At 39.8% G+C, this 14,757-nt stretch overlaps 1 protein-coding gene and 1 pseudogene across 1 annotated transcript; one reads left to right on the top strand and one right to left on the bottom strand.

The window, feature by feature from the left end:
* The first annotated feature begins 2,618 nt into the window (after positions 1–2,618).
* Positions 2,619–8,072, top strand: LOC143643530 (olfactory receptor 52R1-like). The gene is made up of 2 exons (XM_077112148.1): positions 2,619–2,708; positions 7,085–8,072. Exon 2 carries the CDS (start codon positions 7,128–7,130, stop codon positions 8,070–8,072), a length of 945 nt encoding a protein of 314 aa, XP_076968263.1. The 5' UTR covers positions 2,619–2,708; positions 7,085–7,127.
* A 5,142-nt stretch (positions 8,073–13,214) lies between these two features.
* Positions 13,215–14,223, bottom strand: LOC143643531 (protein FAM98A pseudogene; annotated as a pseudogene).
* Positions 14,224–14,757: the final 534 nt, after the last annotated feature.

Consider the following 14,757-nt stretch of genomic DNA (forward strand, 5'->3'; position numbering starts at 1 on the left):
ACCTCTCATATACACATATCAACACCTTTGACACAGCAACGCATTTACACATTTTACAAAATATACCTTCAATTGTACATGATGAAATATTCATACATACAGATAAACTCACACTCCTGCAGTGTCCCAAAGCACACATTCTCACCTGTTCATTCAAATTACCTGCCTTTCTATTTGTATATACAGAGGAGAGAGGAAAGTTAGGTGTTAATGCTTCCAGCTTCAGTCTGCAATCTCAGAGGAAAGCTGTGCCAATGTGAGGCTGTGGGGCTCAGGAGGCAGGAGAAAATTAATGCCTGGGGGAAGTAAAAGGCCACATCCAGCCTTTTAAACGGGCCAAGCTGGGATCTCTGTCAAAGGCTGAATCCCAGGAGCATTGAGAGCTGCTTATGGTCATGCCTCAATTGGTCAGAGACGGAACAGAGGTCACAAGTGAGTTTTCCCAGGCCTCTATACCCTTGCTGTGGAGCAGCAGGACTCAGATGCTGCAGGGAACTGAAAAAGCAGGGAAGGCACTGTGCAGAATAGTACAACTCACTAGGGTTTCCAGGCCTGGAGATCCTTGGTGACTGTGCTTCAGCCTGAGATGGGGAGAAGATCTACTGTTCCCCTTGTGCCTCCTGGGACATCCTAGAAAGGTAGGAAGCCACCCTCCCTACATCAGCCCTGCCCAAAAGAGCTGGGATCTGAAATCTGCTCTGCTCCACTGTTATTGCTATATGCCTTAGTGTTAAGTACCCCACAGTAAGACACCGGAAACTAAGTTTCTGAGAAGCTATGCCTCAGCAAGATCTCAGTCCATCTTATCCTTTATCCTTTCTCTGGCTTGAACTACAGGACTGAACTGATGGGCATCACTATGTCTACATGGCAGGTGCTATAGTCAAAGCCCAGCAGAGCCTGTGAATACCACTGCTGGATTCAAACTCATAGCTCACAGATCAAAGCTGAGCTCCACTCACTGTGAAAACATAGTTTTTATTACCATATTTTATGTACCAAAAGCTATCATGAGTTCCCACAAGTTACCTTTTATTTTGAGGTACCGAAAAATAGATCTGAACTTCAGCATGTGATAAATCTAGCCATAATTTTGAAAAGGTTATTATAAAATTTCAGTGCTCAGTATTCACCATACTTACAAGAGTTCTGGTCAGCACAAATGTCAAATAACATGTTTAGTAGCAGTGAGGAGGAAGGAGTCGTTAGTCAAAAGAGAAATTACCCTGTTCTTCCATTTCCTAGTCCATGGGGAATATACATCTCCATAACTCAACCCAAAAGCAAGTTGTGCTTTCCCCCAGTAAGGCTGCAGAAAACTTCCCACTGAACATAAATGATCAAAAATGAGTTAACACTCAGTCTACCACATGTGTCTGGTAACCTTACCTCTGCCCATCCCTATTGGGTTCATATGGGTGTGAGAGGAAAAGAGTAGATGATTTCTGGGAGTGAACTACCCAGAGTTCATGGGCAACAGGAGAAAGAGCAGAGAGAGGAAAGGGCACCTCTCAAGAGTTCCCATCTTTCTCTTCAGAGTTTAGTCCCAAGTTAGCACTGCTTCTATATTATCCACTCAAGAGAAAAACTCTGAGAACAGAAAGTCAGAGCAGGTGGCATGGATGATTACATTGAGGAATCTCTGACATGAAGGAGCTCTGCCTGTGAAATGGACATAGGAGACATGGTGGTACAGACAGAGGGGGTAGGAAAGACTGGTTTTGAAGGGAGTTGCAGAATATGGTTAACTGAACCTGGTTTGGAGAAGAATCACAACCTCTAAAAGCAGAAATAACAGATGAGTCTCCCTTTAATATTCTTGGGCAGAAGTAGATAAAGTTATCAACCCAGGGAAAACAGTACTTCCCCAGAAATACCAAGGATTCATCCCATGATTATTTTAGAGGCATGCAGTCCAGTGAAGGAGAGGAACACATAATCAAGAGGCAGGTCTGAGTTCAAATGTCTGTCTCTGATGTAGTATATACATCTGCAACTCACCTTCTTATCTGACTTCATCATATAAGGCAACCACCTCTGCTCTACCCAGCCAGGGTGGGAGTCCAAACACTCTCCAGCAGAGGGAGCAGAGTGTACCACTGCGAACACTGGCTGTGGAGTCCTGCACAATGGCACTAACTTATCATGTACCTTAGCCCAGTCATTTAACTACTCTAAGATTACTTTTCTCATTGTAAAATGAGGATACAGAGGTTCTATGGTAGTTAAAATCAATACATTTTTTAAAATCTTGTAGTGATGCATCAAGAAAAATGGTTATGCCATCCAGAACTAAGCAGCGATTATTATAGGCTTTGAGAAATTTTAAGTCTACCAGTGTCTAATACAGGAATGATGATGGTCTCAGTGTGTTAACCTGGTGCCCTGGTGCCCCGGTGCCACAAGTGGAGGGGATACAAGGGCAAAAGGCAGGTAGAAAGGAAGACTGGGTCATACAGAGTATTTGAGACACTTTGGTAGGACCAGCCTAGATGGACGGGATACAACAGATACCTAGTATCCAGATAATGTATGTTCTTGAATTTTCTCCATAACCTCGATGTTAGTATTTGTTTGAAATAATACTAAAAATATTTTCCAGGTGGAATGGTACTGTGGAAAAAGCCTCTGGTTTACAGCAAGACTGAGAAGTTCTAGGCCTCGTTTCTCTCATAGCATTAGGATCATTATGAACCAAAAAGAGGAAGGTAGGTCTAGTTGGAATCTTGAAAAACTTCTTTTGGAACTATTGGGTCTGGTTAAATGAAACATATGTCTGTCACCAGAGTTGATTTGGTAAAGGGGATTTGAAAGGTTTCTATTCCTTTCTAGATGTTTCTTATCTGGAGGAAGTAAGAACTAAAAGCTTTCTAGCAAAGGCACAGAACAACTGAGATTAATTAATGGAAAGATGCTGGTAGGACCCATGTGAACTGTGATGCCATCAACCCTGAGAGGGGTCATTGTCACAAGGGGATCAGACACAGGGGTCAGTCCCTGTCATGCAAGTAGGGGACAGAGGAACATTCCCAAAGTGATTCACTGGCCAGCAGGGAAACCTCTAGTAGGAGAAGTGGGTACAGTTGTCTCATAGGCTTGAAAACAAAGTGATGAGAGAAGGTCTGCCCATATGTTAACTATTGGTTAACTTACAGTTCATCATCTATTAGATCCATTGCCACTGAATAAAGCCATATGTTTGTTAATTCCTTTAGCAAATGTCTATTGAGCGCCTGCTCATGACAAGCATAAAGATGTTTGGAGAAAGTGCAGGATTTGGGGTTGACCTCTTTAAATTTATCATCAAGGACAGGAGTTGGAAAATGATATAGCTATAATTAAATCCAACTTCAAGCCTAATAAGTTTCACTGGAACTTGGTCATGTTCATGCATTTATGTATTGTCTGTGTCTGTTTTTGTCCTACAATAATGGAAATGGCCAGCTGCAAAGGAGACTAAGACTCTTTTACACAAAATTTTTGTTGAATCCCTGAGATCTTTAAGGTGCTTCACATTAAAAAGACTAGGTCGGTCTGACTTCCGGAGAAGATGGCGGCTTAGTAAGACGCGCGGGTCTTAGCTCCTCCTCCAGAAAAGCAACTAAAGAAACAGAAACAATACGAAACAGCTCCCGGAGCCACAACAGAGACCAAAAAGACAGCGTACCCTATTCTGGAACGGCTGAAGGGGCAGGGAGAATCCGCTGCGGTGAGATATCCAAGGGGCACGCGTTTTCCCGGCCAGGGCGGCTGGCGACTGGGGTCCCCTCCACGCACGTGGCTCCCCGGTCTGAGTGGGAACGTTGGATAGTGGGGCCCTCCCACCAAGCTTGGCATCTCGGGCCAGCTGGGCAATTTGGACCGGAGTCCCCCAAGCCACGGCGGCCGGCGATCCACCCCCTCCACGCGCGGTTTCCCGGGCTGACTGCAAGATTCGGACTGGCCAGTTAAAGGAGCCACAGCATCTTTTACTGGTGGGCCCCGCAGACAGACGAGCGCCACGAGTGCCACCTACCGGGCAGGAAAAGAAAAACAGCCCAGAGACTTCACAGAAAAACCTTTCAACCAGCCGGGTCCCACACCCAGGGAAATCTGATCAAATGCCCAGACACCAGCAGAAAATAATGGATGACGCTCGGAAAATTAAAGATATGGCCCAGTCAAAGGAACAAACCAATAGTTCAAATAAGATACAGGAGCTGAGACAACTAATGCTGAATATACGAACAGAAATGGAAAACTTCTTCAAAAACCAAATCAATAAATTGAGGGAGGACATGAAGAAGACATGGGCTGAACAAAAAGAAGAAATAGAAAATCTGAAAAAACAAATCACAGAACTTATGGGAGTGAAGGACAAAGAAGAAAAAATGGAAAAAACAATGGATACCTACAATGGTAGATCTAAAGAGACAGAAGCTACAATTAGTGAACTGGAGGATGGAACATCTGAATTCCAAAAAGAAACAGAAACTATAGGGAAAAGAATGGGAAAACTTGAGCAGGGGATCAGGGAACTGAATGACAATATGAAGCGCACAAATATACGTGTTGTGGGTGTCCCAGAAGGAGAAGAGAAGGGAAAAGGAGGAGAAAAACTAATGGAAGAAATTATCACTGAAAATTTCCCAACTCTTATGAAAGACCTAAATTTACAGATCCAAGAAGTGCAGCGCACCCCAAAGAGAATAGACCCAAATAGGCGTTCTCCAAGACACTTACTAGTTAGAATGTCAGAGGTCAAAGAGAAAGAGAGGATCTTGAAAGCAGCAAGAGAAAAACAATCCGTCACATACAAGGGAAACCCAATAAGACTATGTGTAGATTTCTCAGCAGAAACCATGGAAGCTAGAAGACAGTGGGATGATATATTTAAATTACTAAAAGAGAAAAACTTCCAACCAAGGCTTCTATATCCAGCAAAATTGTCCTTCAAAAATGAAGGAGAAATTAAAACATTTATAGACAAAAAGTCACTGAGAGAATTTGTGACCAAGAGACCAGCTCTGCAAGAAATACTAAAGGGAGCACTAGAGTCAGATACGAAAAGACAGAAGAGAGAGGTATGGAGTAAAGTGTAGAAAGAAGGAAAATCAGATATGATATATATAATACAGAAGCCAAAATGGTAGAGGAAAATATTATCCAAACAGTAATAACACTAAAAGGTAATGGACTGAATTTCCCAATCAAAAGACATAGAATGGCAGAATGGATTACGACCCAGCAATACCACTACTAGGTATCTACTCAAAGGACTTAAGGGCAAAGACACAGACGGACATTTGCACACCAGTGTTTATAGCAGCATTATCTACAACTGCAAAGAGATGGAAACAGCCAAAGTGTCCATCAACAGACGAGTGGCTAAACAAACTGTGGCGTATACCTACAATGGAATATTATGCAGCTTTAAGACAGACTAAACTTATGAAGCATGTAATAACATGGATGGACCTAGAGAACATTATGCTGAGTGAGTCTAGCCCAAAACTAAAGGACAAATATTGTATGGTCCCACTGATGTGAACCGACATTCGAGAATCAGCTTGGAATATATCATTGGTAACAGAGACCAGCAGGAGTTAGAAACAGGGTAAGATAACGGGTAATTGGAGCTGAAGGGATACAGACTGTGCAACAGGACTAGATACAAAAACTCAAAAATGGACAGCACAATAATACCTAAGTGTAATGTAACTATGTTGGAACACTGAATGAAGCTGCACCTGAAATATGGTTTTTTGTTTGTTTGTTTGTTTGTATGTATCTTCTGTTTTTGTTTTTTTTCTTTTTCCTTTTTATATATATATATTTTATTAGTATTATTATTTTAATTCTCTTCTCTATATTAACATTCTATATCTTTTTCTGCTGTTTTGCTAGTTCTTTTCCTAAATTGATGCAAATGTACTAAGAAATGATGATCATACATCTATGTGATGATACTAAGAATTACTGAGTGCATGTGTAGAATGGAATGATTTCTAAATGTCGTGTTAATTTCTTTTCTTTTTTTTGATTAATTAAAAAAAAATTTTTTAAATTGGATAAAAAAATAAAAGCACATAGTAGATTCAGGAAAAAAATAAATAAATAATAGAGGAAAAAATGTTAAAATAAATTCAGTTTGAAATACTAGCGATCAATGAAAGGGAGGGATAAGGAATATGGTATGTAAAAATTTTTTTTCTTTTTCTGTTTTTGTTTTATTTTTCTGTTGCCTTTTTATTTCTTTTTCTGAATTGATGCAAATGTTCTCAGAAATTATCATGATGATGAATATGCAACTATGTGATGATATTGTGAATTACTGATTATATATGTAGAATGGAATGAGCATATATTATGGATGTTTGTGTTTCTTTCTTGTAATTTCTTTTTAATTAATAAAAAATTATTTAAAAAAAAAAAAAAAAAAAAAAAAGACTAGGTCGGGGGGTGTGAAGGCTCAGTGGCAGAATTCTCATCTGCTGTGCCAGAGACGCAGGTTCGATTCCTGGAGCCTGCACAAGCCAAAAAAACAAAAAACAAAAAAAGAATAGGTCTAATTATTTACACAATTGGTGAGTCAGTATCTTAGAGTTAAACCTTTGCAGTAATCTCTCATAGAATCTAGGCTAACTCAACATTACTGCATAATTGCAATGGGCATTTAATCCAGTGTTTTCAAAACCTGCTTATACCCTGCAAAGTTGAACATGTAAACAGCCTAAACAGAAGGGTGAAAAGAAGGACCTATGGGAAAACATTGAACAGATCACTTTATATTAAAGTATAAAAGGGCAAGTATCATTATGACATATGATGTTATTTGTCACATAGTTTCATTTTACAGATTGTCTTTCTAGAAAAAAATTGATTCTTAAAAACTAAATTGTAAATTGTATGTTCTGTTCATATTTCAATAACATGAAAATTAATAAAGCACAATGGTTAGCATTAATTCATATTGAAAAATTGTATTACAAACATTGAAATCATTCCAGTTTATCATTAAAATGGATTGCCACATTACCCTATTACCCTAACAAAAGACATCTAATTAATAATAAATGATTGCTTTCCTTATTATCACCTACAGGGAGTACTACATCTCCAACAGAAAACAAATTTGCCAACCCATAATGCTCACCTCTGGGAACAGCTCTTCTCATCCTATGTCCTTTATTCTGCTTGGAATCCCGGGACTAGAGATTTCCCAGTTCTGGATTGCCTTTCCATTCTGTGCCATGTATGTTGTGGCTGTACTGGGCAATATCACTCTCCTTCACATAATCCGAACTGACCACACCCTCCATGAGCCCATGTACCTCTTTCTGGCCATGCTGGCTGTCACTGACCTGGTCCTCTCCTCCTCCACCCAACCTAAAATGCTGGCCATCCTCTGGTTTCATGCCCACGAGATTGAATACCATGCCTGTCTCATCCAGGTGTTCTTCATCCATGCCTTCTCTTCTGTGGAGTCTGGGGTGCTCATGGCCATGGCCTTGGACCGCTACGTGGCTATCTGCTTCCCACTGCGCCACTCAAGTATCCTCATGACACCTGTCGTGGCCACACTGGGGGCGGTTGTGATGCTAAGAGGGGTGCTGTGGGTCAGCCCCTTCTGCTTCATGGTCTCCAGAATGCCCTTCTGCCAGAGTCAGATCATTCCTCAGTCGTACTGTGAGCACATGGCTGTGCTGAAGCTGGTGTGTGCTGATACTAGAGTAAATCGTGGGTATGGGCTCTTTGTGGCCTTCTCAGTGGTTGGGTTCGATATGATTGTCATCAGTTTATCCTATGTCATGATTTTAAGAGCTGTGCTGCAGTTGCCTTCAGGTGAAGCCCGGCTCAAGGCTTTTGGCACATGTGCTTCCCATATCTGTGTTATCTTAGCTTTTTATATCCCAGCCCTCTTTACTTTCCTCACCCACCGCTTTGGCCATCATGTGCCCCAAGTGGTACACATCATGTTTGCTAATGTCTATCTACTGGTACCCCCCATGCTCAACCCTATCATCTACGGAGTAAGAACCAAACAGATCCGGAACAGGGTTATACTGGGTTGCTGTGGAAAAGACACCTGAGCCAAGAGTCACAGCATCACCACCCCTCTAATCACCCTACCATCCGGGACATTAATGTGGAATGTTTGCAAAAGCATCGTTTATTAATATAAATTCACATCTCTAAGCGAGTACCCTAGATGTTGGCAACCTTTCTCAAGCAAGAGGAGCAGTTGCAGAACAAGAGAAGTCAGTTGCCCAGATGCTCTAATGAAGAGGGAAGTGATTGATAATAAAAACTTAGTTGACCTATGTTCTTCTTCAGAAAAGAATAGAAAAATATATTCATCTATCAAATTAGTAAGTATTTTTTAAAACCTCATCTTCCACATATGATTAAGGTAAAAAATAGTTATTTTTATACAGTAGGCACATATAGAAGTTTGCATAAAATTATTTAAGAAAAATTTGTGTCAATACGGATAAAAGTACATTTATTTGTCACCATCTGGGAATCTCTATAGAAATAGAATTTGAGGGGAGAAAGACATGTACAAATAGATTAATAAAATCACTAATTATAAAAAATAAAAACAGGAAAACATTCAAACATTGGTTTATGTGAAACCAGATGATGCCACATACAATTAAATATTGTCATTTGCCTACAGGCATTCCTTGTTTTATTGCACTTTGCTTTTTTGTGCTTTGCAGATACAACATTTGATTGGCAGGTTGCTCAGAACACCTAGAATACTTCACTGAAAAGCAGCAAGAATTTGCTAAAACTTGCAACAGGTTAGACACATGCTGGGTATGTGGTTGAAACTGATCCCAAAGTTGAACTCTGCTTTATCTAGTCTGGAGAGACTTGAAAAATGCAGTAAATGCAAGAGTACAAATGAGGGATGGCAATTCCATCTGGAATCAAGAAAAATATTGCCAATGAGGTGATGATTGTGATGATTAATCTGTGTCTTTGGGTCGTTTTACTACATCAAACAGAAAAATGGAAAGACATTCCAATGAGGAATCAGCATTTGCCAAGACAATGAAGGAAGAATCAGGAGGAACAGCAAAGTGGCAATGGGGAGAAATGAGACTGCAGAATAAAATATGGGCACGGGAATCCCTACTGTGTTTTTTAACCCAGGAATGCTGGATAAATTCAGAGAGGGTACTTGTCCTGTTGGTACTCTTAGAGGAAAGCTGAGTTCAGAGAAGACAGAGGAAACTCTGACAGGTAGATTTCTCCAGATCAAGAAAGCAGAAATCTTAGAAACATTTTCAGGATGTGTAAAGAATTATATAGAGCACAAGGAGAAGGAAGGGCATAATTCTAACAGATTTAGTGCTCTCTCCCTCTATTCTCTCCTCCCTCACTACCTCCTTCCCACCCACCCCATAATTTTTTAAAGTTATTCCGATTTCTTTTTATTAAATGTACAAAAAGAGAATAGTGAGTGGACCTACCCACAGGCAGAATGAAAAAGTAATTTCTTTAGATGCTGTTGACACATGAACAAAGGAGTACAAAGATTAATAATAACATTAAAGTGTCTCATTTTCATTTGGAGATTGAATATTTAAAATGTTTATTTTCATTCTAGAAATCTGGATCTCTGATGTATAAACATTATCATCGGGATGAGGTTAAAGTGGATATGGACCAATTTTATTAGGAAAATTAGGTGTATTTATTAACATATGATAAGTGCTTTCTCGTACTGATAATTTTCTAATCACTTACTCTCATAATTTCCACCTTCCTCAAAAATATTATTTATTATTTTGTTTGACTTTTCAGACAGTGAGTGCTTTCCCCCAAATCCAGTGTAGTAGTCATGCCATGGTACTATATTTGGGGCCCTCTTCTTTTTTTTTTTTTTTTTTTAAAGAGAGAGGGAGGAAGGGAAGGAAAGACAGAGAGAAGGAAGAAAGGGAAACATCTTTAAACATTTTCTTGTTTTATTATATTTTGTTTGTTTGTTTGTTTTTTACATGGGCTGGGGCCGGGAATCGAACCGAGGTCCTCCGGCATGGCAGGCAAGCACTCTTGCCCGCTGAGCCACCGCGGCCCGCCCCTTGGGGCCCTCTTCTAATCACCTACTGTTTCCTTCATCATGCTTGGAAGGCTAGAGTGTGAGGATTCTCATTTCTGAATCTGTTTCCTGTTCTATGCCAACTATGCTTGTGGCTGTGGTGAGAAATAGCACTCTTCTTCCTTGTACCCTGCATTATGAATCCAGGTGTTTCATGACCTTGATGGTTTCATAGTGGAGGTTATAGCTACAACAAGCTAGGATGAACATTTTATCAATTCAACTACCATGCCTGCCTTGGCCACGTCTGTTTCATACATACTTTTTCCAGTCAGAGGTCTTCATGTGTTCTCTGGGTACTAGATTTAGCCATCTGCATCCCATTATACAATGCCATTTTTCTCAGTCATTGACAGCCAAGCTGCTAAGAGCTGCTTTGCATGAGCTTCCTTTGTTGTGTTTTTCTGATCACTCTTCTTCCCCAACCAGATCATCTTCCAGACCTATTGTGAACAAGTGGCCATGCTGAGACTGATGTGTGCTGACACTAGATGATATGTATTGTCTCTTACGGCTTTCCAAGTGGTTGTCTTTGATATGTTTACTTTATTGCTCACCTTCCACACAAAATATACCTCTCGTCATTTTCTTTCATAGTTTGACAATACTTACGTACAAAACCCAGCAAGAAGCATCATGTGGATTTCAGTAAAGGAGGATGTAAGACATCATTGGATGTAAAACATCATTGCATCTAGGCTATTGTTTTCTGCAGCAGTAATAAAGGGTCTCATGCACTAAGCAAAAATGTATCTTTTTACTTGGTAGAACATTTCTTCCATTACAGAAAAAGTCTCCTGCCCAAAGCAAACTAACTTATATTTGCTGAGCCAGCAGTTTCAACTCACGGTTAAAGCAAATTTCAATTTTCTATTTCTCTAGGAATTTCAAGCAAAAATAAGGTTGAAAGTGGAACTTGTTTTGAATAGATGCAGGTCAGTTTGCATTGCAATACTTTACTAGATGCCTACATGTACTATATAGGTTTACAATTTAGTTTGTTTTTATGATCTTTACAGATTTTAGTTGTTTTCAAGATTTTCAGAGTTGAGTGCATGCTCCAGTATTCCATCCAAAGACAGGACTACAGCATATGCTCTCCACAGAAGAGCTCATTTAATAGGAACTGACCTACAAGGTCTATCATGAAGCAAATGCGGCATAACCTCTCTAAATAACAAAAGCCATCAGGGGCAAAACTATGCTTGAAGAAAAGCCATTAGAATATTTTAAGCAACACATGTATAAATGGGTTAATACTATGGGGAAAATTTCCTAGTTGAATATCTAAAAAGATCTAGGAGAATCTGCATTTTCAAAACTGCATACTGAAAAGATGAAAACAAATTATTCCAGCAGTTTCTTCAAAAAGTATGCATTAAAGAAAACATTATGGGGACATAAATGAAATCAGAAAGAAAGATAGATGTCAAAGATTGGGATGGTATAATCTAAGAATGCCTAGAGTGCATAATAATAGTGAACTGTACAATGTACAAATTTTTAAAATGTTTTGGCATGAGGAAGAACAAAGGAATGTCATTACTGCAGGGTGCTGAAAATAGATGATAATTAATAGTTTAAAATGTCACCTTATGTGTGACACTAAAGCAAAAAGTGTCTATTTGTTACAAAATTTAGATTTTGATTAGAGCATTTCCTAATATAACTCATGTAGATAGTTTGATTGAATGTCATAAGTACTTGGAATCTCAGGTAGCACATGAGATTTTGTTGGTTTGTCCAGAGTGATCCCCCGATGAATCCCAGAATGATTTGATCAGTGAGTGGAAAAGTATTTGCAAGCCCCCTTCAGGGAATGGTGAGAGTGGGGAGAAATTCAACTTCGCCAAGTCGAATTTTTGATATCCTCACAAGCAGTGTGGACAACCAAAGCTATAGGCTGAGCCCCCAGTCTTGGGGTTTGTTCACATGAAACTTAACCCCACAAAGGATAGGTCAAGTCTATTTAAAATTTAGGCCTAAGAGTCACCCCCAAGAGAGCCTCTTTTGTTGCTCAGATGTGGCCTCTCTCTCCAGCCAATGTGATGAGCAGTCTTACCACCGTCCCCCTCTCTGCATGGGACATGACTCCCAGGGGTGTGGACCTTCCTGGCAACGTGGGACAAAGATCCTGGAATGAGCTGAGACTCAGCATCAAGGGACTGAGAAAAACCCTAGAATGAGCTGAGAATTAACATCAAGGAATTGAGAGAACCTTCTCAACCAAAAGGGGGAAGAGTAAAATGAGACAAAGTGTCAATGGCTGAGAGATTCCAAACAGAGTTGAGAGGTTATCCTGGAGGTTATTCTTATGCATTAGTAGATATCACCTTGTTGTTCAAGATGTAGTGGAGAGGCTGGAGGGAATTGCCTGAAAATGTAGTGCTGTGTTCCAGTAGCCATGTTTCTTGATGATGATGGAACAATGATATAGCTTTCACAATGAGACTCTGTAAATGTGAAAAACTTATATCTAATGCTCCTTTTAGCTACTATATCAACAGAAGAGTAGAACATATGGAATAAAAATAAATAATAGGGGGAACAAATCTTAAAATAAATTCAGTTTGCAATAGTGGTAAATGAAAGCGAGGGGTAAGGGGTATGGTACGTATTGTTTTTTTTCTCTATTATCATTTTATTTCTTTTTCTGTTGTCTTTTTATTTCTTTTTCTAAATCGATGCAAATGTACTAAGAAATGATGAATATGCAACTATGTGATGATATTAAGAATTACTGATTGTATATGTAGAATGGAATGATATTGAAATGTTTTGTTAATTTTTTTTAATTAATAAAAAAGTTAAAAAAAGAAAACAAAATATGCATGTTCTGACTGTGGAGCTAGTTGACTGGTCAAAAATTAAAGGCAATTTTATTACCTTTTTAAAAAATTCTTCATACAAAGGAAAAATGTATATATTTCCCAAGCAGCATTTTGTAACCACCTTTAAAAAACACAACAGAATTGAATGATGACCTACAAATGCTTACACCAAGCAGGTATCTTCCTGCCCCCTGTGTTCTCACATGAATTCAAAATGTACTCTGAATTCATGATTCTGAAACTAAGATTTCCATTGTTTGAGCTCTAGCAAAATGTAAAGTTTCGTAGCTTCAATTAGTATAATATCTTCCCTGTCCAAATTCAAAATGTTTATACTGATAACCTCCATGCTAGAACTGCTGTTCAAATTGATCCCTTGGTAATAATTCTAGCCCTGTCACCCTCCTCAACCTCCTCCCTGGCCCCCGTGACCACCTCAGCCTCCACGACCACCTCCCCCTCCATGATCACTGCCTCATTCAACATGGTGCCCACTATCTTGGTAACTATTTTCCTGTTGGTATCTACCACTCTGGTATCTACCATGCAGGTATCCACCACTCTGGCATCCACCATGCTGGTATCCACTTCCTGTATATGTAGATGTTTGGAAGCCACCATAATCATACCTTGATCGACACTACTCTGGCCACCATGACAGCCACCTGGCTGGAAACCCCAATCTTGATAGTCACCATCTTGGTAGCCACCTCCTCCCTCACTCCCTCCATCTATCCAGCCTCCCTGATACTTATGTCTTCTTCCTCCCCCTTGACTAGCATGGTCATAGCCACCATGTCCACCTCTCCCTCCTTCTTAATCGTGATCTCCTCATCCTCTTTAAGAGGAATGTTCATAACCACCTTTTCCTCTTCTCCAGCCTCCTGCTTGCTGCTGGGGGCCATCTTGCCTTTTCTACCATGGTGGAATCTCTGGAGTTGGTGGTTCAATTTTGTTGGGTCTACCACCTCTGTCAGGCACTCTGCTCATCAACACCTTATTGATGACACAAGTAGTCTTTTCTCTAATAGAGCCATTGCTTGTCCTTAAAATCTTTAACAAGTTTTGTCTTGTGGCCAAAAGATAGGCAATAGAAATAACACTTTTATGAGATAAGACCAAGCATTTTGGCTGGTAAACCTTTGCTAGATTTTCAGTTTAACTCTTAGTTCTGCCAGACCAGCCAAAACACTGTACAGTGACATCCACATGTTTTATAAGCAGCTTTCTCTGAACTTCATATTCATCAGCTATGGCTTGGTTAATTGCTTTTATCTTTCCCCAGTGGGCTGGTCCCATTGGTTTCTTCAGCAAAGGCTTTCCCACATGAGTAAGTGAAATTTTGCTAACGCTTCCTTTAATTTCTTCTCATTCCCCTGAAGAACTGAAACATAGTTATATTGGATGGAAGTTTGGGATATTTCTAGAGTTATAAATTTGCCTTTAAACTCTTGAAAGACCTCACTACCACCTCTTTCTTGAGCTCTATTTAGAGGATCATTCACAGAGAGCATTCCAGCAGCTTCTAGTTCTGAGTCGAGGTATGTGAGCCAAAGGAGACAGTTCTGAACAAAATGCTTAGTCACCTCTACTAATGTCAGTGAAAGATATGGACAGTTCATTTCCCCTAGTAGCCCACTCACCTCAAGCTTTCATTCTTTACCCTCATTCAGGTTGTTAGTTGCTCACACATTTTCCTTTAGTTTATGGAGCATTCTTAGTTCAGATACAAGCCAAGTACAGAGTTTGGTAAACTCAAGGGAAATGGCTCCACCACACACTGCCTGAGACAGAGTGCTATCTTCTAACAATGGATCCTTGTAGCCTACACCT

This window comes from Tamandua tetradactyla, chromosome 8, assembly GCF_023851605.1.
Source record: "Tamandua tetradactyla isolate mTamTet1 chromosome 8, mTamTet1.pri, whole genome shotgun sequence".
Taxonomy (NCBI): domain Eukaryota; kingdom Metazoa; phylum Chordata; class Mammalia; order Pilosa; family Myrmecophagidae; genus Tamandua; species Tamandua tetradactyla.